Genomic DNA, 27,921 nt, shown 5'->3' on the forward strand with positions numbered 1-27,921 from the left:
ACGTCACTGTAATCTCATCTACTGCCAAACTCACGCTCTTCAAAGAAAGATCACTCTAAAACTGAGTTGTTTCAACCCAACTTTGGGTCAAATATGGACAAATCCAAATGTTGGGTTAGATTTTGTAATTTTTGTAATTACATTTTAACCCAAACCGAGCTTAATCTGCCTAGGGAACTTTTTTGACCTGACATGAAACTCCTGTGCAAAAGTCATAGCTACAAAAAAATAATTTAGGGATCTAAACCATGATTAATATAGTTAACTAAACAACAACTTAAAATTAAACCATAAATGAAACATTTTCATAACTTAAAATAAACATCAACTAAAATCATATAGCAACATTTCTCATTTATTTGATGTGTTAAAATAACTAAAACTGAAATTAAAAGTAAAAACTATAAAAATATATAAAAAAATACTAAAATGTCCAACAAAATTACTAATGGAAAAAACAAAACATCAAATATATATCTAAAAAAAACTATAATAGTATCTCATTGATACTAAAACAACCCTGATCTAAACTCATAAAACACAATCAAATAAATATTTAAATTAAACAGTGAGGCTTAGAAGACACCGGTTAGATTTAGTTATTGTCTCCATAATTTCCACAATGGATTCAGGAATAACGATGCTGTACGCAAAGTCCTCTATCCTCCTCTTGTGTGCTTGAAGCGGAACCAGAGGAACCTGGAGATGAGCTCTTATGTCTGATTCCTCTGAGATTCCTCTCATTATTCCTCTATTTCTCTCTCTCTTTTCCCTCCAGCTATTTCACATGACAATCGTGTTATTAGTGGAGCCCGAGGCACGTACAGATAAGACGCTGGCGAGAGGTGACCATGGGAAAGTGGAACACCATCTGTTATGATGTTTTTTCCTTAAAGTCGTCATTGAAATCATAATTCACACCATTCATTTCATTTTTAATATCCTGTTCCATTCAGACATACATCATTACAGACATGAAATTGGTTGTGAATATTGTTTCATGTTGACTTTTAAAGGTAATACGATGTAATTTTATACCACTAAAAGGGTCAAATGAAGTGTGTGTGTGTGTGTAGTTTAGTGCACACACACACACACACACACATATATATATATAATTGTTTAGTGTGTATGTATATATATAAACAAACTGTGATATGAGGCTCTATTTTCACAGATTTCACATTATCTGCATTCACAGATGCATTCATATTCTCTGAAACGCATCTTAAAACAACATCTGACTACTTCAAGTGAGCACAATCTGAAATCCAAGACCAGAACAAGAATACTCTCAAAGACATTAAAAGCATCTTGTAATGAGAGTATGACGAGGTAAATTATACATGGCACCTTTCCTACTTCAAGACAGACCTTTTGAAAATTGAATAAATCTTAAGTAGTCATTTCCTGTATGTTAATACCTTTCAGAAGAATGAAAGAGCCTGGTTTCAACCTCATATTTTTCTGCTTTTAGAGGTTTTTATTAACATCCAGTTGAGTCTCAAACTAATGTGATGTGATGGAGTAACAGATTATGATTCTGATATTTAATTTAATATTTAATAATGGCTGTGGTCATTTGTAAATTCTATGGCTCGGTCTCATCCGCGTCCAGCTATTTTTAGCTGTACAAAACACTTAGTTTTGCTGCTTGACATTGAAAATTGGTATCAGATTATTTTAATGTATTATTTTAATTATGATCACACTGGTTTGTAGTGCAAACAGTTTTATTCTGCACGTTGTTATTTACCTATAGCGGCTAATGAACCGGAAGTCTCAACCATAGGCTTACTTCTGCGTTGAAAAAGGTGGATAGAGTTTAATCACAGCTGGAGCAATAGAATGACTGCTAGATATCAATGGTAAGAAACTTTGGTTCCCTTCTAGGAGCTCGAGCTGCGTCTAAACGCTAGGGGAATGTCTTCAGCGTGACCGAGCTCTGAACCAGAGTGCAATCTGTCCAATGGATGGGCGAGACGTCATAGGCGGGTGACGTCACCGACCGGGAAGCATAAAAGCACATGCGGTGGAGCCGGCGTTTGCTTTTTGTCATTCAGCAACCGCTACTCTGTGTGTGTGTGTGTGTCTGTCGATTTGTGTTGTGAGTCTTATTTAGTGTCGTTTGTCCTAGCACAATCACTTGAATTAGGCTCCAGCAATATGTGCAAGCACTGGGGCTATAGCAGATCGCATTACAGGCTGTGTGTTCCTCCCTGCACACGTTATATCACTGCTGGGGATACACGCAGTCTGTGTGTGGACTGCTTGAGAGCAGAGCACGCAGATTCAGCTCTCGAGGGAGCTGACTGCCCATTTTGTGATGCTTGCTCTCGGAAGGCTCTCTTTGAGGAGTGAGCTTTCATTAGCGTGGAATGAAGATTCTTCCCTTCCCGTCTTCCTCCGTGGAGGTGGACGCGTCAATGAAACTGTTCTTTATTTTATATAGCGCTTTTAACAATGTAAATTGTGTCAAAGCAACTGCACAATATCAAAATCAAAATCCTCTGGCCAACAAACCAGCAGTTCAATTTAACTGCAGCAAAGTCAGATTGTAAGGTCTCAACTAGTTCCAGTGGTCATTTGGTAATTCTGTATGTTGTCTGAGCGTTGGCATCCTCTTAGGTCCTCTGAGGGGTTGGCATTATCTTTTCTCAGGTGTTCGGTCATCTCAGATCATTTAGGGGTTGGATCCAGACTGAAGCTTCTGTCATTCCTAATTACCACGGGATGTTAATCCCGTGGCAGAAACAGAGACAAATAGAGACATAATTAGCGTAGCTGCTGTTCCATCTAAGCAAAAATGATTTGTTCAACCCAAGCTAAAGAATAATAATAATGTACATTTGATCAGATATACTACAGTACAAGATTATAAAATGCATTATGTGAATGCTTGGCTAAAGAGATGTGTCTTTAATCTAGATTTAAACATAGAGAGTGTGTCTGAACCCCGAACGTTATCAGGAAGGCTATTCCAAAGTTTAGGAGCCAAATGTGAAAAAGCTCTACCTCCTTTAGTGGACTTTGCTATCCTAGGCACTACCAAAAGTCCAGAGTTTTGCGACCTTAAGGAGCGGGTTGGATTGTAGCGTGGTAGAAGACAAGTTAGGTACGCAGGAGCTAAACCATTTAGGGCCTTATAGGCAAGTAATAATATTTTGTAAATGATACGGAACTGAATAGGTAGCCAGTGCAGAGACTGTAAAATTGGGGTAATATGATCATATTTTCTTGATCTGGTAAGAACTCTAGCCGCTGCATTTTGGACTATCTGTAGCTTGTTTATTGAAGATGCAGGACAACCAGCTAACAGTGCATTACAATAGTCCAGTCTAGAGGTCATGAATGCATGAACTAGCTTTTCTGCATCAGAAACAGGAAGCATGTTTCGAAGCTTGGCAATGTTTCTAAGATGGAAGAATGCTGTTTTTGTAACATGGGAAATATGATTTTTAAAGGACAAGTTGCTGTCTAATATAACACCCAGATTTTTGACTTTAGAGGATGTGACAGTGCATCCGTCTAGTTGTAAATTGTAATCCAAGAGATTCTGTGTATTGTTTTTTGGTCCAATAAGTAATATCTCTGTCTTATCTGAATTTAATAGGAGGAAATTATTGGTCATCCAATCTTTTAAATTTTTTACACAATCTATTAGATAGTTTAGAAGTTTCACCTGGTTTTGTTGAGATATATAGTTGAGTATCATCAGCATAGCAATGAAAACTAATCCCGTATTTTCTAATAATATTACCAAGAGGCAACATGTATATTGAAAATAGAAGAGGACCTAGGACTGATCCTTGTGGTACTCCATACTTTACTGGTGATAATTGTGATGACTCCCCATTTAAATGAACAAAGTGGTAGCGATCGGACAGGTAGGATCTAAACCATCTTAAAGCCTGCCCTTGAATACCAATATGGTTTTGTAGTCGATCTATGAGTATATCATGGTCTATAGTGTCAAACGCAGCACTAAGATCAAGTAATACTAGCAATGAGATGCAGCCTTGGTCTGAAGCAAGAAGCAAGTCATTTGTAATTTTAACAAGTGCAGTTTCTGTGCTATGGTGAGGCCTGAAACCTGACTGAAATTCTTCATAGAGATCATTTTTTTGCAAGAAGGAGCACAATTGAGCAGACACAACTTTTTCTAAAATTTTTGACATAAACGGAAGATTTGAAAGGGGTCTGTAATTTGCCAGTTCATTAGAATCTAGTTGTGGTTTCTTAATAAGAGGCTTAATAACCGCCAGCTTGAATGGTTTTGGGACGTGACCTAAGGCTAACGATGAGTTAATAATATTGAGAAGCGGTTCTTCTGCTACAGGTAACAACTCTTTCAGTAGTTTAGTGGGTACAGGATCTAATAAACATGTTGTTGGTTTAGATGCACTGATAAGTTTATTTAGCTCTTCCTGTCTTATAGTTGTAAAGCACTGCAGTTTTTCTTTGGGTGCGATGAATGAAGCTGAAATACTAGACGCAGTAGAATCTACATTTGTTATTGTATTTCTGATGTTATCTATTTTATCAGTAAAGAAATTCATAAAATCATTACTATTAAATTGTGAGGGAATATTTAGATCGGGCGGTGTCTGTTTATTTGTTAATCTAGCCACTGTGCTAAATAAGAACCTTGGATTGTTTTGGTTATTATCTATGAGTTTGCGGATATGCTCTACCCTGGCAGCTTTTAGAGCCTGTCTATAGCTGGACATACTGTTTTTCCACGCAATTCTAAAAACTTCCAAGTTAGTTTTTCTCCATTTGCGCTCAAGAATACGAGTTTCTTTCTTGAGAGAATGGGTATAACTGTTGTACCATGGCGCAGTACATTTTTCTCTAACCTTTTTCAATTTGAGGGGGGCAACAGCTTCTAATGTATTAGAGAAGATAGTGCCCATGTTGCTAGTTATTTCGTCTAGTTCATGTGTATTTATGGGTACACAGAGAAGTTGAGATAAATTAGGCAGGTTATTTGTGAATCTGTCTTTGGTGGCTGGAACAATAGTTCTGCCCAGACGATAACGCGGAGCCATATAATTAATATCAGTAATACGCAGCATGCACGATACAAGGAAATGATCAGTAACATCATCACTTTGAGGTATGATATCTATATCGGTAAGATCAAGTCCATGCGATATAATTAAATCTAGCGTATGATTAAAACGATGAGTGGGCCCGGTGACGTTTTGCTTAACTCCAAAAGAGTTTATTAGGTCAGTAAACGCAAGTCCTAACGCATCATTTGTATTATCAACGTGAATGTTAAAATCTCCGACAATTAGCAGTTTATCAACATTAACCAATAGATCTGAGAGGAAATCTGCAAATTCTTTTAGGAAATCTGTATATGGCCCTGGCGGTCTATACACAGTAGCCAGAGCAAGAGATAAGAGAGATTTATTTTGCATATCTAACAGTGTAACATTAAGCAGAAGTATTTCGAATGACTTAAACCTCCTGTATCCTGTTTTCTGAGTAACATTGAGAATATCACTATATATTGTTGCCACACCGCCGCCACGGCCAGTCTGACGGGGCTCATGTTTATAACAGTAGCTTGGTGGAGTAGACTCATTTAGACCAAAATATTCATTTGGTTTCAGCCAGGTTTCAGTCAGGCAGAGTACATCAAAATTATTATCTGTGATCATTTCATTTACAATAACTGCTTTGGGTGCGAGTGATCTAATATTTAGGAGCCCAAGCTTCAAAAATTGTTTTTGTTCATTTATTTTGTGTTTTTCTGGTTTAATCACGATCAGATTTTTTCTAGATCCTGCATTAAATTTATATTTTGACCTCGCTATTCGGGGGACAGACACAGTCTGTATAGATTGGACAACGCGGGTACTTCTATCATTTAAGTGGGTAGAACAAAAGTCATTTGAGAATTGACTTACTAGTCAGATGGAGCGTAGCGTTCTGGAGATGTTGTCCGACAGGAGTTCCGCTCCGACTCTGCTGGGGTGCAGGCCATCAGCACGGAAAAGCCTAGGACGCTCCCAGAAAAGATTCCAATTATTTACAAAGAGCAGTTTCTGTTCTTTACACCATGACAATAACCATTAGTTTAAAGCAAACAGTCTACTGAACCTTTCGTGTCCTCGTCGATACGTCGGAAGTGGACCTGACACGATGATCTTCACCGCGGGCGATGTGCTGCGTACCGTCTCGATCAGGCTCCTGTAGTCCCTCTTCAGTGTCTCCGTCTGCCGCAGCTTGATGTCGTTAGTCCCCACGTGCAGCACGACAGCCCCGATGCTCTCATCGCCCTTCAGGATCGCGGGTATCTGCGCAGAAACATCGAGAACACGAGCACCGGGGAAACAGTGTGTGTGCACTTTACCTTCAGCTAGCGTAGCACGGACGTGCCGGACGATGGAGCTTCCGACGATCACAGCGTCGCGTTCCGTCTCGCGGAGGGGAGCGAAGCGGTTCCGGGTGGAGATCTCGAAGACCGGAGGCGGCGAGGTTGTCCCCCAGGGCCTGGCTCGCGTCTTCCGCTGCTGTTGTTGCACCCAGGGTCCGTGGCGTCCCGGCGCCGGAGTGAAGGACATCTGTGAAGACCGCGTCCTGGGTGCACAGTGTCTGTATAGAGAAACGCACGGAGTAGAGGTGGTGGGAGTGTTAGCAGCGTGCTGTATACTTACCCCGGACTTGTGAGCTTCAGCCCGGGATGTTTCCAGCGCGGCTCTCCTCTCTCTCAGATGGGCCTGCTTCTCCACCAGGTCGCGGATCTGCTTCTCCACGGCCTCCAGCTCCAGCTGCACCGAATGCAGCTCGAACGTGTCCTCACCTGCACTCAAAGGTAGACACAAATCCGCCATTTAAGCAAATAAGAGTGAGACAAAGGCAATGTGTGTGAATAGAGTATTAGCAGTGTAAGCTAGATTAGCGGCAGGCACGCTGCCTATGCTAACAGGCTATAAGCTAATAGCAAACACGAGAAATCAAAATAAAACTAGTGATAAGGCGCTCCGATTGTTTTTGTTTTAGAATGCTATTGTGGATATATTCACACGTTATAAAAACGAAAAAGATAGTGTATAAATAGTTTTAAGATAAAAAAAAATAGACGATAAAGAATCAACTTGACAGAGCTCAAACTCAAAACATGTAGTCACAAATCAGCGCATGCGCAAACTGTGTTTGCACAAGCATATTATGAATGAGAACGGCGCGCAGTCAGCTCTTAAAAAAAAAAGGGGCTGACTGTGCTTCTCCCCGCTGTACATTTTGCATTCCCGCCGCTGCTGAGGCACGGTGGCGAGTGAGATTGCGGGGATCGCAACATGGATCTGGCGAACAGGTTGGAGACGGGTTATCTCCTCCTGCATTCCCTGTCTAACGCTCTCGCTCGTGGAAGCCCGCGTGTGCGGTTCTTCCCCCTTTGAGTGAGCGCTGGCTGTTGTAGTTGCCGAGGCGACGCGTGCATTACGTAATTCTCATTCATATCAGAAGCGATGCCCCGAGTGGAACAGACGCTCGCGAGTTATCTGTTCCCTTGCGTGACGTTGTCTCTGAAGGCTCGCGGCTGCAGGTCAGGCTGGTGCGTGTCTGCACACCATGGCAGTGTTACAGGCGCACCAAGCTGACGTACCTGCTTAGAGAGCTTACCTTCCTTTTGGCGATATCTTCTCTTAAGAGAGTAGGGATTTGCAGGCCCTTCGTGGCCCCTTCTTATCTCATCTTTGTGCCCGGTTTGGCCAAAGCATTCCTCTACCCTCGAGTGGGTTATTTCCTAGGTCCCCTCTTCTATACCATGGCCTGTCGTGCTGCAGGCCTTCAGTCCTCCTCTCTTTGGGGAGCCCGACCAGAAGCTTAATTGTATGTGCCAAGCGGGGTCTGCCTGCTTCTAAGCAGACCCTTAGTCGTGGATTGTGGATGCTATTTCTCTTGCTTATGAATCTTCTGCTCTCCCCTCGCTTATGGAGGTCAAGCACTCTACCCGAGGTATGGTGGCCTCCAGGCCTTTCTGGCAGGTGTTTCGTTGCAGGATATCTGCAATGCTGCGGGTTTGTCCACGCCCCTCACCTTTGTTCGTTTCTATGACCTTGATCTTAGGGCCCCTCCGGGCTCTTCTGTTCTTTCGCCCTCGCTGTGCTCCTAGTGATACACACAGGGCAGGTACTTGGAAGTCTAGTGGCATGGGCATCTCGTTCCCCTAGCGTTTTCGACGCAGCTCGAGTTCCTGGAACTATGCCATACTTCCTGCATCCCTGCGAGCGGTTGCTTCATTCCTAGAAGCAAATGCCGGCTCCACCGCACATGCTTTTATGCTTCCCGGTCGGTGACATCACCCGCCTATAACGTCTCGCCCATCCATTGGACAGATTACACTCTGGTTCAGAGCGCGGTCACACTGAAGACGTTCCCCTAGCGTTTTCGACGCAGCGTCTCGTTCCCTTCAGGGAACCAGGGTTACATATGTAACCCGAGACGATTTGTTCTAGGAATAGTTCATGCAAAAAATAATATTTGCTGAAAATGGACTCTCACTCATACTATTCAAGATGTGTTTCTTCATCAGATTTAGCATTAGGCTACATCACTTGCTCAGCAATGAATGCTCTGCAGTGAATGGGTGCCGTCAGAATGAGAGTCCAAACAGCTGATAAAAACATAACCTAACAAGTAAGGAATAATTGACGACGAGCCGTTGAATTATTAGAAAAATAATGCACACTGCCTGGAACTACTTTTGCCGTGCATTTCCCTGAAAATAATTGCACACCTTAGCCAATCAGATTCAAGCATTCAACGGCCCCGTAGTATAATCAAAGCCACTAGAAGGCAAGCCTGCAACTATTAGCCGAAAAACCGTAATGGCTAAAGATAACGCTTCCGGTTTGGCAGTACGTGGGAAAGGAGACCAGAGGCCGTTTTTTTTAATGAATGTCAATGGATGAGAGGCTTCACTAAAACAGTTCATCATTTATTAAATCAACAGCCTATCTGCTAATCTACAACATGTTTTACACTAAACAATACTTTTGGATTGAACTATTTTTAGAGTTTACCACGAAAAAAAATGCTGTTTTATAAGAGAAGTCACTGATTTTTTGCGACAGGTGGGATTCAGTTTACGGCACTTCTCATTAATTTCTATGGTATCCGTAAACGACCAATGAGTGTCGCACAACTCTGACTGAAATTCTATGACGTCAAGGCTGTAATGTGATTGGTTATTAAGGCACACGTGATCGAAGTTGACCGTTATGCTTTCTCCAATAGTAAGTAATACAGACCCTCTCATCTCCCTATATTAAGAAAATCTCTGGTATAATCCACAAGTAATCCAGTCCATCAACTGACCATTCGCAAAGACCCACCCACCCTTAGTTATTGTTGCTATTCTCACGCTAAACATGCGCATTTACATTTTCAGAGCCAACAATATAACGTTAAACCTATGAAATGGTAAAAAAGCACATGGCACCATAGTTTCATCACTATACAGTGTCGCAATGACTGCAGTAAAGGACCTGTCATAGATTAATGAGTGGGAAAATGAAGCGGCGCGAGGTTAGCTGCATTGATAACAGATGAGCGCACATGTGCAGATACAGCTCCCGATCGGGGTGAAGTTCACAGGATTTTGTCCACAGAACAATTTTCTGGTACGCAAAACTACTTTAAAGGAATTCCTTAGCTTAACCTTCCGCACATTTGTATATTTAGTTATATTGAAAAAGTTTCAATTCAATTAATCTTTTTAACTGTTTTAACATGGATTTCTATGGAGACAGGCTGTAGCTGTCGGGCAAGATGGCAGAGAGCAGCGGCGGCACATAATATCTGCATTCTGATTGGTCAGATCGCCTATCAATCAAGCACCCTGCGAACGGTTAATTAACATCTTGAGAAGACAAAAGCTGTGTGTTTGTAAGAAACAAATCCATCAAGACGTTTTAACTTTAAATGTTGCTTCAGATCAACATACGAGTCCATGATCAATAATAACGCTTCTTCCAATGATAAAGTAATCTTGTCTGAATCAAGAGAGAAATCGGCACAGATCAAGCACCGTTTACAAGCCAAAACAGCTCTAAATAAATGTGTTGGAGGATTTGATATGAAAGAAAAACAGGAGATGGAGTTTTTCACTGGATGAAGCATTATTATGGATTATGGACTTGTATTTTGAAGTTGAAAACATCTTATTAAAGGATTTGTTTCATACAAACACATTTTTTTTATTTTCTCGAGACATTAACTGATGGACTGGAGTGGTGTGGATTATTGTGATGTTTTTATCAGCTGTTTGGACTCTCATTCTGACGGCACCCATTCACTGCAGAGCATCCATTGCTGAGCAAGTGATGCAATGCTACATTTCTCCAAATCTGATGAATAAACAAACCCATCTGCATTGTGGATGGCCTGAGGGTGAGCACATTTTCAGCACATTTTCATTTTTGGGTAAACTTTTCCTTTCAGTTCCTTCAAAAAAGTAGAAGAGACAGTACTATTTACTTTCAGTTTGAATTGAAATTTGCTACCAAATTAGACTAGTTTGAGGAATAATTCTTGCACATAAAAAAATCCTTCTTTGGCTTGACCATATGGCCAAAAAGAACACTATTTATAAAACACTTTTCAGCTGTGTTCAATCACACCATTCATACAGTATGGAGCTCATTCAGAATCTAAAGGCCATAGTGCGTGTGTATATATAAAAGCAATGAAGACCAGGTTGGGAGATGAGAAGCACAGAAGGAACCAGAGGGAATTCTGGGTCTCTTCAACATCTGAAGGCCTTTCATGTACCACAGACACTAGCCAGCGGGATTCACAAAATCAATCACAGTGACAGCAATCCACACAACACACAACACCTCAGCACACTACACACACCGATATACAAGTGCATGCTCATTTTGTTTGCAAGCATATATCTTATCCAGTTCCACACATTGAACAACAGTTCTGCAGTTTATTGCAGATTTAAGGTCATTTATTTAATTTTTTAAATTCCTTTATTTAACCAGGGGAAGTCATATTGAGACTATAGTCTCTTTTTCAAATGGTCCCAAAATAATAATCTATGGCTTCCAGTCCATATCGGTAGCTCTGAGCTCATCTAGCCTATATTGGCCCCAAAAAGTATTTAGACACTTTAGTCCAGAGGCGTCATGCCCATTCAAAAGGGGGCACATGCCATTATAACCAATCACACACGATGCTGTTGAGCTTATGAACGCAATGACCAATCAGAGGTGTTCAGATGAGCCGTCGCTAAAATGCTGGTGTTTTCTTCACTCGCTCGCTGACTGAATACCTCCTTCTGGCGAATTCTCTCGTTAGAAACAACAAAGTGCAGATGTGTTTATGAATCTATAAGATATTCATTTCATAGTGTAAACAGCTTCAGTGATTTTAATGAGATTTTTGAGAGTGCTTGAACTCTAGACTGTCAGTAAAAATGTTCTTTAATAATGTAAATGCTCTCTTTCTGTACAATGAAAGTGTTATGATTAGTAGCCTAACTTACAATGTGTTTATTCACATTAACTTTCAATGTTAAATTCACATTAAATATAAAGTCAGTCGTATTAAAATATGTTATGGCGTTATTAAGTAAACAGACAGGTTTTTATGCATAGATTGCATTATTAGGTTACTTTGACCATCGCCCACTAGATCAACTAACATAATCTATAAAGGTGAGAATCAAGATATTTCATGATATAGTTAATGCATTTGAGAATGTTTCGAATAAAAAGGAAAAAATAAATAAAACATGCTGTTGTGGATGCTGTGTGTCACATGCTATTAATCTCCTAATATAACAATATGATTAATATGTTCAGACAGTCTATAATAACTGAAGAAAACACAACATATGAATCTGAACATCATCTATAGCCAATGAACTTTATGCCGTATCCAAGATTTTAACTGCAGCCAGAACATTAAACTCATCTTTCATCATTGAAACAGACCTGAAACACCTGCTTGTCACAAACACTTTCTAGTATATCAGGAAATGAGATGTAGGTTTGGCCTGTTGATGCTGATGGTCGGTTCATGCGTTCTCAGCCTCATGATAACCTGATGGTGGTCTGTCCTCTAGAGTCACAGATGATACCTCACTTTCGCTTTGTAGTGCAAATCAATCACACATCGTCCTGGGATTCCTCCCGTCTCCTGATGAGGAACACAATCTAAACTGACCGACGCTCCCTCCGGTGATGGACTTCACAGACGCAGTTCCAGCGCTTGCTTCATAACAAAGGCTGCCAGGATCTTCATCCGCCCACACTAATGAGAGGCTCTGCCTTTGAGCTCAATGTCTTTGTAGTGGGAGGAAAGATTCAGAGTATAACGTTCAGACAGATGAATAAAACGCCATTTGTTCTTCAAAAGAGTCGAGAGAGAAACAGTTTGGTTTCAGTCTTTAAACAGTGTTTTCTAGTGTTATTTCTTGTATTTGGTGTAAACTTATCTGTTGATGTTTAACGCTGTCACCCTATTTGGGATAAAATCTGCTCTGGTTGCAAAAAATCAATTATAATCACCTCAGTTATACACTGTAAAAATATCTTTTTTTGAAGTTGTAAATAAAACAAAGATTCTTGGAGCATGTTTTACAAGAAAATACAATTTCAGTCTTTCTACTGTAAAATGTCATTATTCAATGTGTTACTTGCTGTTTCTTTGTAATTATGTGAAATTTACTAGCAATTTCTGAGTGAATTGTTTTTTTTTTTTTATAAATCCCACAACTTTTTTTTTACTCAAAAAAGAGTACATTTCATAAATAATTACAAAGAAAAAGCAAGTAGCACATTGAATGAAATGAAAACATGAAAATTTGAAGTAGAAAGACTGAAATCGTATTTTCTTATAAATTGTGTGTCATGATATAATTTAAAAAACTTTAAATCACAACTAATATTTTAATCTGCTAACAGAACAATACCTACCAATATTCAAATTTAAACTAAATAAATTTTAAACCATATATTGCTTCTATTTTGACATTTAAGTTTTCAAAATGCTTTGATTGAAAAGTGTCTATATGCTTTATTTCTTTAAAAGAAATCATTAAAGTCTACAGGATCGTTCATGCATGTTATTATCGGGCTCAGATGAAGACAGGAATCATGTCTTTGTGCCAGTTTTCACCTTACAAATATTTGGAGAAAGCAAAAACGCTACAAAATGCACTTATTTTGTAAAAACGTGTAACTTGCTCAAGCAAAACAAGTATATTTTTGGAATCGGCAACCTAAAATTAGTAAGAAACAAGCACTGGATTTCATTCTGCAAATTGGATGCAGACCAGTTTTATTTGGAGTGGTTTCTAGCTTGGCAAACTATACTAGGGTTTTGCACATATTCAAGCTGAACACACAAATATAAAGAGAGTTAAACACAAACACAAACACACACATTCAACTTTCCCTCCAGGCCAAATGTGTCTAGGGTGCATATATTCAGTCGAGCTCACTCACAAGCAAACGCACAAATGCAGGTTCCCCTTTAACCCTGAAAAAGTCAAAACATCTAAATGCTTGGATGTCAAAACAGCGGAATCTTTGGAAATCAGATATAGTATGTTAAACAATTAGCTCTGAGAGATCCAGCCTGGAACACAAAAGGGCAAAGGAAAAGAAATGTATTTCCAGCGAACCCTGCAGGTCAGTGGCACAGAGCAGTTTGTAGCCTGAAGACAGGAGCTCCGTTTCTGCAGCGTCTATATTTAGGAGCTCTACAGTCAATGGTGATTGTAGTATATACTGCTGCAAACTGACATGTGGGACAAACTGACCTATGTGGCATTATATCCAGGCTTTGGCAGGAAAATTAATGTGCATTGAAATGATCATAGAAATGGAAAATTATATTTAGCTCTGCTGAAATTCCTTGTTATTTGGGTGAATCTCACAAGACTTGCCAAGGTGAGTTTTCATACATTATTATTAATATATATATATATATATATGTGTGTGTGTGTGTGTGTGTGTGTGTGTGTGTGTGTGTGTGTGTGTGTGTGTGTGTGTGTATATGTGTGTGTGTGTGTGCATGTTTATGTGGTTTATGAGGACACAAATTTGTATAATGACATGGGTATGACAGAGGTATTACAATATGAAGGTGGTTTATGAGGACACTGCCTATGTCCCCGTAATTCAAAAGGCTTAAAAAACATACTAAATGGTGTTTTTTTGAAAATCTAAAAATGCACAAAGTCTCCTGTGAGGGTTAAGTTTAGGTGTAGGGTTGGTGTAGGGCAATAGCACACACAGTTTGTTCAGTATAAAAACCATTACGCCTATGGAGAGTCCCCATAAACCACAAAAACCAACACACACACATACATATATACAGTATTTTTATTATTTATTTATTTCATTACTTTTTTGGGGGCCAGAAATGCCATTTTTTGGGGCGGACTGTCACTTTAAGAGTTTTGGAGCTTATAAAAACTAAATGAAACTCAAGTTTATTCCACATTCATGAATATAAGCTGTATTAAAAACTCTGAAACCACAGAACCACAGCACTCTGTACTATTTCCCATCTCATATTCACCTGCTGGAAAACAACAGCGCCAGAGATGGAAATATCAATCAGGCATCAAGTGTGTCGAGCTACTTTGTCATGTGCCACCATCCGTGAGAGAGAGCTGACAAATGAAAACAGATCACCAATCACTGACACGGCACTGCAAAACCTCACCAGCGCTACAGAGGAGGAAGAGCTCCATTTCAGCAGGAAAAATGGCTGAAACAGCAGAGAAGCATTGAGAACTCAGAGATTCTCTAATTAGCATTCAAACTCACTTGACTGTAAATATGGAGGACTGAGGATAATGGAATCATCAAATTCAAACTAAAATGTTATTTTTTTTTAATTAATACATTTTTAAATGAATAAAACAGTTTATATAGTTAATGTTTTAAAAATGAAATAATAAAATATTAAATTATGAAATATTTCAACTAGACGGATAAATAAATGGACAAATTGCTATGAGCTAACGATTAGAAAACTTCCTCCCCAATATAGAGCATTTATAGAAACTAAACTGCAAAAGCAACTCATTCTAGAGGCTGAGGAAGAATTTAGCATTCATAATTAATAATCCTTTTGGTTTTGTTTTGCCAAAGTGCCCACTGAGGAAAACCCAGTGGATGAAGGGTGTATAAAAGAGAGAGAGATGAGGGAATCCAGCTCGAATCACACTACAGTTTCTCTCATACATAAGCACATGTCTTCTAAACATCTCAGCACTTTATTCCACTGCTAAAATCATCCAGGAACAAAACTCCTCCCTCTTTCTGCACGCTCTCTCTCCTCCTCAGATGATGATGTCATTTCCCTGAGGAGTGTTTCAGGCAGAAGGGATGCAATTCCTTTACTCGCAGCGATGCTGTGTGTGTATGCGTGGCCTGTCGAGCAGCAGTAATAAGACATCTGTCCCACAGCACCTGCTTTCTACATCAGGATGGCAGTGCTCTCACTGACGAGCTCCTGACACACAACGCATACATATGTGCATATTCTAAACGCAGATATAAGAGCACGGAGGGAAGTCAATATTTCTGTGGACGCAGGATTAACTCTATTTATTTCAGTTTTTTTCTTCCTAATTGTACAGCACTTTGGTACAACATTTGTTATTTTTAAACGTGGTATATAAATATTGAACTTGAAAATAACTGAAATGAAATAAACTACAACTATTAAATAAAATGAATAAACACTATATTAAAAACAACAAACAATTATTAAACACATACACAAAAATCACAAAATTAATACAACAGAAAATATAAAAATAAAATCTCAATTCAAAATATAAAAAAAAACACTAATACTAAAATAACACTGTAATGTGTTATATGATATTAAAGTTTAGAGTTTTTTTTTACCTGACTTTTTGTCCTCAAATAATTGGTTAAAAAAATGGTCAAATAATTTGTAAATCCTTTCCAAAACACATAAGTGTTGATACTTTGCATGCACATTCATGACCCTAAATGAGAAAAAGCCAACAGATTTTAGTTAGAAACAGAGTTTAACCAGTGTTTCAAACAAAAGTGGGTCAAACTGACCAAAACACACACACACACACACACAAAATCAAGGTTAAAGTTGAATTGCAAAAGTTCTAGCTTCAAAGAGGATGTAATTTTAATATAAGAATAATGCAAAAAAATGTCTGTTATACTTAAAAACAAATAACAAAATCTACCAATGAAACAGAACAAATGCATCTCTATTAAAGACGCTTTTCCTGAAAGCAAGCTTTGCTTCTCAGGTAAATTTGTCCTGTTTTAAGGATGTTTAGATGTTGCTGACTTAGACTAAATCGTTCACACTAAACCTAACCACACAAATCAGATAGTCGGTGACTATGAACCTACTGTCTGAGGCTATATCAGAGGAAACTCTCTAAATAGTGCATGAAAAGGCTGATGTCCTGTTCATTGTTCATGTCTGTCCACAGTAAACCACCGAGTAGTTCTGAGAGCAGAATAATAAGCAGTAACAGCAGCTCTTCCTCTGAATGAAGTATAATGACCTCAGAGACCAGTCTCTTCACAAAGATCTGCTTCCTCTCGCAATCACTGGGACAGACTGCAACTGTTGACCTTTGACCTGGCCGTCTCCGTAAGGAATAGAGATGATCTAACTTCCTCTCTGACGGCAGGAAAATATTCTTACACGAGAATGACCCCAAGATTATCTCTGCTCACTCATTTCAAAAGTCAGGTCATTTTTACCACTAATATCAAAAGACATACACACACACACACACAAACACAAACACACACATATATATAGCATATAGAAAATGCAATTTAGGTCCATTTTTGGATCATTATGACATGATTTTCATGACAATGAACCCCATATTCTCATGAATTCAATGCAAAAAAAAGTTTTATTTTTAAGTATTTTTACATTATTTTATTTTGGTTAAACTAATGCTCTTTTGAAAAAAATTGTAATTATGGTAATAATAATTGTAATGTGAATAAATTGTAACATCATAATAAATAATTGTTTGCAAAATAAAACATCTAAGTATAATTAAGATACTATTACAGTAGATACTATTAAATATTTTCTGTTTTCATTTTAATATTTATATATTTTTATTTTCTAGTTTTATTTGTTTGTGTATTTTGCATTAGGTTAAACTATATAAAAATGAGAAACTAAACCGACTAAAATAACCCCAACTTTTTTATGCAAAATGTTTTTTTTCTCAGATAATTTATTTATTATTCAATTTTAATATTATTATTATTAATATTTTTTCCTTTGAGATAATCAGATGAATTAATATCTAATATTTCTAATGCTCACATACAGTAAGTGTGTATTCTGCAATATCCATATAAATAAAAAATGAATATTCTGTCAATCATTTCTGACAGTCATAAAGACACTGGGTCCATCTGCTGTGGTGGCAGATCAGTGTACGTAAACTGTGACCGGAGGTCTGCACTAAAGTCCAGCCATGTCTCTGAAAGCCTGCGGTCACATGAGACGGCAGAGATGCATCAGCAGATTTCCACAAAACCAGGTCAGTGAAAAAGCGAGCAGACACTTTAAATGCATACAGCATCTATAGCCACGAGCAGAAGCGTGGAGGATCTCCTGAGCTCAACACTGACACACACACACTGCCCTATGGGGACGCTGTCAACGTTATTAAAGAAATGCCGTGTGCTGTTCTTGTAAACTAAAGATTACCTCACATGTCATTCAGTGACAGACTCACATCCTATTGTCTTCCAAGGCTTTAGGTGGAAATAAAAAGCAGAACCATGTACAACAAAATTTTAGAGTCGGTTAATGTGTTCAGTCCACAAGCAAATGCACTACATTTTGCATAAAGAACAAGCAGTTAGCTTGAAAATGCCTGCAAATAATAATCTTTCATGATGTTGAGGAACTGCAATGTCTCGCGAGCACCATAGACATGAAAATCAACACGAAGAGATGTTCAGGTGTTTCAGAGCATAGGAGGCCGTGGCACGAAGAGGCGGGGCCACAGCAGGTCATTTGCATTTAAAGATACATGAACAAAAATGGCACGTTTTTCCTTCCACTCAAAATGGGCATATTCAAAATTGTATAATAAATGATCTGTGGGGTATTTAAGCTGAAACTTCACAGAGACGTTCTGGACTTATATTATTACAAATATATCATATATAAGTTTATGCATAAAACAAGAAAAATATCTGCCTTTGGGTCAGAAAAATTATCTCGTTTTCCCTGTGAACTTTATTCTCTGTTTATTTTTCTGACCCCACTGGCAGTTTTGTTTCCTTCTTGTTTTAAGCTTACACTGGAAAAAGTGCTGCACCCACAAAGTAGGTTTTATTTACTTTAAATAGTTGTAATCTAGTTTATTTTATTTGTTTTATGCTAAAAAGTATCAATATACAATCGTTAGTTAGCGTTAACAAACTAATATTTGACATTAAACGGTATGGTAAAAGTCCTAGACAAAACACTAGTTTAAGTTAACACTAACTAATGATTAAAAGTGATATTATTGGTAAAATAAAAGCCAAAGTAGCCTTAAAACATATAGTAGGCATGACTACAGCACTTATTTAATTTCATATTAACAACACGGTCTCTATATACTATAGCTATAGCTGTAGGATAAAACACAGGTGGCGATGTTTTATCCTATTGGTGATTAATGTAAAATAAACACTAAAAGAAGACTATTTTGTGGATCATGGTCTCATTATAGCCTACTATGGAAAATAATGTTTAATAAACACAATGCTGTGCATTCCGCACCTAAACAGGTGGCCTGGTTGAATCTGGCGGTGGGAGCGGGGCCACAAATCCGTGCGTTTACAAACCCGTGGGAACGGATTGCGAAAGCGTGCACGCGGATTATGAATTTGTGGGTACGGTTTATTAATCCGTGGGCACGATTTGTTAATCTGAGGAAACGGATTGCAAAACCGTCGCCACGGATTGTTATTTTTCTCTCCTGTAGGTGGCGTGCCGGGCTCCGTGGGAATCAGAGATCATGTTAGTATACTTTTGTATTACTAAAGCAGATGCACAGATTTGACTGTAGAGATGTATGCTTAGTCTGTCTGATTTTAGAGATTTGATCCACGTTTTTTAATACTGCATAGTCCATTAATGACAGATTTTTGGTTGAAAAAACCCTAAAACTATTTCTAACCTATTACTTAAATAAGTTACGTTTGCCACTGATTTTTAACCTTATGCATTTTCCTGGTCTTTAGATACCCAAGCGCTTTTGTTACCTGGGGTCTTCAAGCTTCACATCCAGGTAAGAAAAACTTCAGAATAGATACAATTACAGCTATAACTATTCTTTGTCATCTACTGGTATGGCTAAAAAATACAGTGCAGTATGCAGTCAACAGTATCTTTTTCAAATTATAATTCACAAAACTTTCTTCACCATCAGACTCTGTTTCTTTTATGCTGTGCCACATTCAGTTGAATTTCACATTGCTCAGTTATGGTAAATGGCCCATAGTTGGGCACATAAGGCAACAAACTTGACAAGATATTAAATTTCATTCTTGCATTTTTCATACTTAAAAAATAACTATATAGTGAATATGTTTACTGCTTGACACTGTCCATTATTTTCATTTGATTGAAAAAAAAACTCTCATGTTGTTTAAATCACAGAAAAAAACATATCACTTTTGGTATGTAACTAAGATGGTATACTTCTCTTTACAGATCTGTGAAAAGTTCCTGAGAATCAGTGGCATATCACTTAATTTTAATTAATGTCCCAGTTGGACAGGCAAACTCCAAAGTAAAAGAACACTTTTCAACGAGTCTTTTCAGAATTTTACCAGTATTTTTATTTAAAATAATCTTACAGATTTTCTTATTTTGTTTGTTTTTGACCTTAAGACTCATTTGACAGGTACAAGTTGCTCAGGTAATGTAATTTCCATGGTTATTTTCCTTTTGTGTTCATTGTTCAGTGCCTTAATTAATGTGGACTTTGGACTGTGTTCTGTGCCGATCGTTACCTCATGAGGTATATACTCAACAGTGTTGTGTGCACAATTTGGGAGTTCTTAAAAATAACAGTTGTTCAAAATATAGAAATACTGTAATCATTTTTGTGATGTTATGGCTCAGATTTACTTTTATCTAAACATTGCAGATTGGGCAGTTTGGATATTTCACTTTACTGTTCAGAACAGGTTGAAAATACACTTATAGAGTGTTTGTTTTATATTATTGTGTACATGTGCGGCCATATTTATTGGCTGTTTTGTAGTCACTGTTAAAAGTGACACTGGTTGACATTGAATAAATGTTATTGTCTTCAATCTATCTTCCCATCTTTTTCTTCTTCAATTGAATTTGTAATTGTTATTGACAGTCTGTTTATGTAAAGTTAATCACTGTAGTGCTTAAAATATAGCCATTTATATTTCTTTCCTGAGGTTATAGCCAGGACTCAATTAAAATGTTTATTCACATATAATTAGGTTAATTTTACGAAGAACATAAAGTTCATGAAACCTATAATTAAAATGAGTACAGCTTACTCAGGTTACTCATAAATAAGTTACCCGCACCAAGAAAAGTAGGTTTATCTAACTGAGTAATACTAGTACTATTAGTTAACTCAACTTGATTTTGTTGTGTTTGTATTAAGTAATGTTACAGTGTTTATTATACTTTAAAAAGGCTGCAAGTTGACTCAATTTAAAACATCCAATGCAGCCACTTGCCGCACTTTTGATAAGTTAGATCTAGGTATTACTTTACTGTGTAAACTAACTTAAATTTGATAAATTTTTCAAAAAACAAGACTTAATATCTTCTTCGGTAAATATATCTTGATTTAAAAATGTTATATACTGTATGACATAAATACTGGGGAAGAAAAATTTGCATTTGTGTTCAAGTTTCAAGTTTGTTTGTATAGCGCTTTTTATGATACAAATAGTTGCAAAGCAGCTCTACAGGAAATTAAGTTTCCACAATATATTTATATATTGCAGAACCTTAATATATTTAACTTATGTCAAAATTTGGTATGTTGTCTGAGCGTTGGCATCCTCTGAGGGGTTGGCATCATCTTTTCTCAGGTGTTCGGTCATCTCAGATCATTTAAGGGTTGGATCCAGACTGAAGCTTCTGTCATTCCTAGTTACCACGGGATGTTAATCAAATAGAGAAACAAATAGAGACATAATTAGCGTAGCTGCTGTTCCATCTAAGCAAAAATGATTTGTTCAACCCAAGCCAAAGAATAATAATAATGTACATTTGATCAGATATAACTGCAGTACAAGATTATAAGATGCATTATGTGAATGCTTGGCTAAAGAGATGTGTCTTTAATCTAGATTTAAACAGAGAGAGTGTGTCTGAACCCCGAACGTTATCAGGAAGGCTATTCCAGAGTTTGGGAGCCAAATGTGAAAAAGCTCTACCTCCTTTAGTGGACTTTGCTATCCTAGGTACTAACAAAAGTCCAGCGTTTTGCGACCTTAGGGAGCGGGTTGGATTGTAGCGTGATAGAAGACAAGTTAGGTACGCAGGAGCTAAACCATTTAGGGCCTTATAGGCATATTTTGTAAATGATACGGAACTTAATTGGTAGCCAGTGCAGAGACTGTAAAATTGGTGTTTTTTGAAGTTTTCTTAATCACACATAAGCAATTGTCTGATGGGTATTTCCATTGTAAGTACACCAATGTAGCCATATTTTTTTTTATTCTGAACAAAACAAAACTAAGGGATGAGCCAAAATCATAATCCTTTGAAACATTTTAATATATTAAAATCCTCTCTGCAAAATTCCATGGATTCCAGCCTCAAATGTGTAAAACTTGAGCCTGCTTATGAGGGAACGCATGTAATAATGATGAGCCTGGAACGTAATGACACAAAAACCTCAAGTTGACCGCACTTCGCTCCAGTCGAGAAGAGGTTAAACCTGGGTTAACATGCACGATTATGGTCATGGGTTGCAGATTACTGGTTTGATAGATGCAGCCTCTATATAACCTTGGGAAGTGTGGCTTGAATCATTCTCCAATCATGATGCACATATATATGCTTGTGTCTTCAGAGGATTTGAGTGAAAATGCAGTACAGAAATGATCAAATAAAGCCAGCAGACTGATATCTAGAGTTTTATAATGGCATGATTTGAATAGATTTACATAGATGAGAATTTTAATCACTTCCAACGGAAAACCTGAGAAAACTAAATGAGAGAAGCCCGATTCAATAATGAAGTACAGAGTCATTATGCATTTCAGACTAATCAGCCGTTACAACGGTCCCTATAGACAGCGTGTTACACTTAACCACTGTCGAGAATGATAATGAATTGCTGCATGTTATTAATTGAACAAAAATAAATAATTGGCAACATGTTTGTGGCTGCACATCAATGCTACAAGGCATTATAGGAAGCAGCACAGACAACCGGATTAAAAAATGTGAGAAAACACTTTCTAATATCATGAGACTGACCAGATGGGAGGATTGTTGTTTTGAAAAAAAAATGTTGTTTTGAAATGTTTCTAAAATCATTAAATGTCCATTTTTCTTGTCATGATTATAATGCAATGAAATAAAAGTTCTTACAATATTCTACTTTATTTTTTACCCAAAATTAGGGGTGTCAATAGATTAAAGTTTTTAATCAGATTATCGTGAAATTAAGCATTATCTTGTTTAACATGTTCATTTTGTCATCATGTGTTATGTCCAGCAACGTAAACCAAAAGATTGAAGGCTGACTCTCAAAAAAACTCCAAGGGCGTAGAATTTAGTAGGGACATGTCCCTACCAATATCCAGCGACTACTTAATTGTCCCTAGCAGTAATTTTGTTCAAACATTTCAATATGTGTATGTAACCACTGTTGTTGTAATGTAGGCCATATCTGAAATAGGTCATTCCTTGAAATTACCTGAGAAGTTAAAGTAAATGCATCAGAAAACTGAGCACTTTCAAGTACACTTACACATGTACAGAGTAAGAAAATATAAGGTACATACCTAAGATATTTTACTGTCACTGTTATGCAGACTGATCATAAATAAAGCTAAAAGGCTTCCTACCAGTGGCACTCCTTCACAAAATTTAACATCTACCATAGATTATCATGGGTACAATACAAAATGTTTCAATGTTACAAGCATTTCATTCAAATATAATTTATGCAAACTTTTAACCCATGGGGGGAAATCAACCCATGGCAACAGTAGCCAAATTCCATGGGAAAAAACGCGGACTTGGCAACCCCCTGCATCCAACACGAGCTGCAGGAGTATTGGGTCGAGAGTAAGGAGAGATGACTGACAGACCATGCTTAAGGATTTGCTTAAGGATGTGCTCCCTTTACACAGAGTGCGTGTGATGGCCAAAGCAAAAGTGAAAGTAAACAGTGAGCGCTCATTCAAAATTGCAGGCCGTGAAATCTCACACTCACCCAGGCCATCTCATACACCCACAACAAGTTCTGAAACACGGACAACCTTATTTTATGTGCGGCCATCACATAAAAAGGTTTAAATCCTAGGCTGGGGACATGGAAAATGATTAAAAGTTCTCTCCTGAACTGCACCTTCACTTCCATTTTACTTTTCAGTCTCTTTATTTTGCCCTGATATGTCTCTCACATGATTTGAATACTCAAGATTTAATAAAACTATACTTTCTAAATTGCCTAAATGTCAAAATTAGTACAATAATAACTACATCATTACAATATATTTCTAGAAAATCCTAATACTGGACATGGGTCAAAAATCAACCATGATTTTATTATAGTAAAAACACTGCAATCATGTTTTTATTTTATTTGTTTTTTGACAAATGGCTTACCATTTGTTATTTAGTTTTACTACAAATTCTATGGTTAAACTATGGTTATAGGGATGCAGTTTTCACTGCTTTAGGGTTAACGGAAATTTGGATAGTTTCCATGTTTGGCTATATCAATTTAGAATAAAGAAAAGAGAGATTCGGAGGCAGATTTTTGTTCACGTATGTGAAATTTAGCTAACAGGAAACACAAATTAAGTTATATTTTCCTATATACTCTTTCAAATAGCCAAACAATCCAAAGAAAACGTCTTTAAAACATAAAGAAGAAAAAATCACTTACACAATGAGATTGATCTGACCAAACATCTGACCAAACTTTCTGTGTGTGGGTACAAAATAAGTGAATGAATCTTCCTCAGAAGAGTGACAAAAACAGCAGACCACTGCAGTGACTGACTAATATTAGAATTACGTCCATAAGCTTTTTGGGAAATTTTAATTCAAACTTTTGGATTGACCTCTAGTAATATAGTTTTAAAAAATTGGATATCGCTTGTTATGATTTTCAAGAGCGTACATGGTTACTGTATTTTGCATTCTGCCTATGATAAAACTGTGCTAAATGATAAGTTATGTGAAGGAGGGCCACTGGTAGGAATCCTTTGAGCCGTGTACCTAACAGTGACTGTAAAATATGTATTTTAGGTATGTGGAAATTCAATTTTTTTGTTTTGATATTTGGGATATGGCGATTGCCCTATTTTGGGCTGTTTTTGACTGGCCATTGGGCTAGTTTTGTCACACAGACCTGGCAACTGTATGGAGCAGAGCAGATGCTTTCAGTTTAGAATTATAGCATATACAGTACATTGAAAGCATTGTTAAAGGGCTAAACGGTGATAGTCCTCCATACAATGGACGACAGAATAGCACACTATATGAAAACTGTCCCATGGTTTCTAATGCAGCAGGTATCATCATCCTCTCCTCCACCAAAGGCAAAGCTCATTTTAGTTTTAGATTCCCTCCCTGCAGGTATCGAGTCACCATCTGTGGTTTCCCCAACCTTCATTCTCTCTCTGTCCTTGGAGTCCCACAGCAGCAGCGCAGCGTCTGTCCTCCGGCTATGATCTGTCTGGCTGTGATGTGGTCACAGTGTGCCGTCTCTCACCGTCCATCCTACAACTTTTCTTGGGTGGAATCTCACGAAGCCTTTCAAAGACATTTTCAGGTCATATTTCTACACTAAATATTTTGCTTAAAGAAAATTTAGCCTATTTAAGGACCAAGATCTTGTGAATTCTTTTGCACGTAATGATAATTAAAGCTACACAAAACTATTGTTCGAAATTAATGATACATCATAAAACCATCTTCCAACCCTTATGTCACTAACTTCAGTATTTAATTATTATTTATATTTTAGAGATGTCAGGAACTACATACTTTTATCACTCTTTTGAGTGCATTTACCTCATAAATAAATTAAAGATATAACCAAGGAGTGATAAAAGTATGCAATTTCGCATTAAATCCATCCGGCAACTCTAAAATATAGATAATTATAGGCTTACCATAGTGATTGGAAGATGGTTTTTAGATGAACTTGCTTATTTGAATTGATCATTTTCATACAAGTTATATAGTGTTACTTTAATTGTCATTACGTCATAAAACACGAATCAACATAGCTTGAATAGTATCACATTTACTGTGCATTGACATGTTTATAATATTGGTAACAACCTCTTAACCAGTTACTACTTTGGTCTGTTTGCCTATAAATAGCCTTGCCAGGTTATAGCGTCCAGCTTTATCTGATATGACTGGTTTAGTCATTATGTCTACTGTCAGATTCATCCGTGCGGAATACCGGAGCCGAAGCACGACTGACCAAAACAATATTCCCCCGCAAGCAACTTGTATTTTTATGCTTACTAGAGGGCCAGAAGTTACAGTGTAGTTTTAAGCACAAGTTACTCATGTAATACCATAATGCAAAAAAAAAAAAAAAAAAAAATCAGTCTCATTACTGTAATGTGAACAAAACAATGACACACATTATTTAAAGATGAAGTGCAAAACTAATAAACCACTGGTCGGCCAAACAGATAGCTACTCCTGCCTAAAAGCTAGAAGATGAGAAGTTTGGATTTTCAAACAAACGTGAACAAATAAAACATCTAGCAGCTTCATATTAATGAGAATTTTCAAGAGGAAATGTGCAAAAAAACAAACTATTTTTATTAGTTTATGCAAAATATAACGTCTTGATTTCTGGGGTGAAATATAACCTTGGCATGTTTTTGTGAGATTGCCCTAGAACCATCAGGCAGTTTCATATCAGGCTGGAGCCAAAGTTGATTTATTCATTCCATAAATATGATAAAGGTGAACATTTGAAAGAAGTGTAAACTGAACATTTAATTTTGTGCAAATTTGTGGACATAGTAGTAAAATGTTGCTCTGGATTGTGTATATTGCGTGGGTTTCATTTATGGCAACCCTCTGCATTTAAAAGCATCTTCCCGTGAGCGATAGATTCATTATCACATCATGCAAAAAAGATTAACACAGCAACGCTTCAACGACTCACGATTCACAAGAGCCAAGAGTCATCTCAAGCCCTCTGGTGTTGAACAGGCCTGCCAGTCCCACTTATCATCCCCGAGAGCGTGTGCGTGCAGAGATCTCCTGGTTTCGTCCCGGTGAGCGTGTGAACATCTGTCTTATAAAGCTCTTACAGCGGAGCCATCACACAGCCTGTGATGTCACTCCCTCCTGACCGCTGCTATGCTCCTGTGAGCTGGAAAATAGCTGAAGGTCAGCGTGTCCTTGACACATCAGCGTTAATGATGAGGGTCAGTAATAGGGTCCAGATGTCCGGCTGAGGGCAGATGATGCTTCAAATGATGGAAGGGTTGTGAGATCTAAAAAATTAAACGGCATAATTAATTATTCTCATCATTAGCTGACAAAAAATATTTAAATATGAGATTTTTTAAATGTTTTTGGAAGAAGTCATATCTTCTAATCTGCATTTATTGGATCAAATACGGAAATGTTTTTAACATTTAAAATAAATGTTTTTTATGTGAAAATATTATAAACTGTAATTTATTTCTGTGATCAAAGCTGTACTTTCAGCATCATTACTCCAGTCTTCAGTGTCACACGATCCTTCAGAAATCATTCTAATATCCTAATTTGCTGCTCAAGAAACATTTCTGATTATGATGATCAATTTTGAAAACAGTTGTGCTGCCCGATATTTTTTGTGAAAATGGTGATACATTTGTTTTTTCAGGATTCTTTGTTGAATAAAGTTCAATTTAATCAATCTTTCCAGAATAAAAGTACTATTTTCTTTAATAAATGGATAAATAAAATAATAATTATAAATAAATCAAATCAAATTTATACATATTGTTCTGCGTCTGCTCAAGAAACATTTCTCATATTATTATCATATTGTTGAAAACAGTTGTGCTGCTTCATATTTTTGTGGAAACTGTGATGCATTTTATTTATCAGAACTTGTTCAGTGAATCAAAAGAACAGCATTTATTTGAAACAAAACAAATCTGTTGTAACATTATAACTTTGCTGTCACTTTTGATCAATGCATTGCATATTTGCTGAATAAAAGTACTATTTTCTTTAATAAATAAATAAAAACATCAAAATTAAATAAAGAAACATTACATAAAAATATACAGAAATAAATAAAACAAAATATAACAAATTTTTAAAATAAAGAAATAAAAAAACATTTTTAAAACATTTTATTTTAATAGTGTTTTACTTTAATAACATTTTTATTTGCTGAATGAAAGTATACTGTTTTCTTTAATAAACATATGAAACAAATAAATAAAACAAATCAATTAATTTTTATTTTTTTTAAGAAATTAAAAGTCAAATACAAAACAACCCAAAACACCTCATCATTGTATGTTTTGCACAGGTTAGCATCACTCAGTAAAATAAATGTAGTTTGGCTTATTTTGCTGAAATATAAGCTTTTGGAAGCGATTTGAACAGTTTGGTTTCTCTCATTCAGAATCAGCAGATAAACACGCTTGACTGTTCAGTGGACCA

General features: G+C 37.1%; 1 protein-coding gene across 3 annotated transcripts; it reads right to left on the bottom strand.

Annotated features, from left to right (window-relative positions):
• Nucleotides 1–924: 924 nt before the first annotated feature.
• LOC306882812 (uncharacterized protein) lies at nt 925–26,521 on the bottom strand. 3 transcript variants are annotated; one of them, XM_079437722.1, is made up of 4 exons: nt 26,417–26,521; nt 6,115–6,817; nt 5,922–6,012; nt 925–2,710 (listed from the first exon to the last, which is right to left on the bottom strand). In XM_079437722.1, exons 2-3 carry the CDS (start codon nt 6,576–6,578, stop codon nt 5,925–5,927), a joined length of 552 nt encoding a protein of 183 aa, XP_079293848.1. In that variant the 5' UTR covers nt 6,579–6,817; nt 26,417–26,521; the 3' UTR covers nt 925–2,710; nt 5,922–5,924. The 3 variants fall into 3 exon arrangements, 2 of the variants coding, with proteins under 2 accessions (XP_079293848.1, XP_079293847.1); XM_079437721.1 differs by lacking the exon at nt 26,417–26,521 and adding an exon at nt 11,967–12,258; XR_013785296.1 differs by lacking the exon at nt 26,417–26,521 and adding an exon at nt 11,967–12,258 and having other exon boundaries at nt 925–2,719; nt 5,922–6,817.
• Between the last annotated feature and the right edge of the window lie 1,400 nt (nt 26,522–27,921).

This window comes from Barbus barbus, assembly GCF_936440315.1.
Source record: "Barbus barbus genome assembly, chromosome: 16".
Taxonomy (NCBI): domain Eukaryota; kingdom Metazoa; phylum Chordata; class Actinopteri; order Cypriniformes; family Cyprinidae; genus Barbus; species Barbus barbus.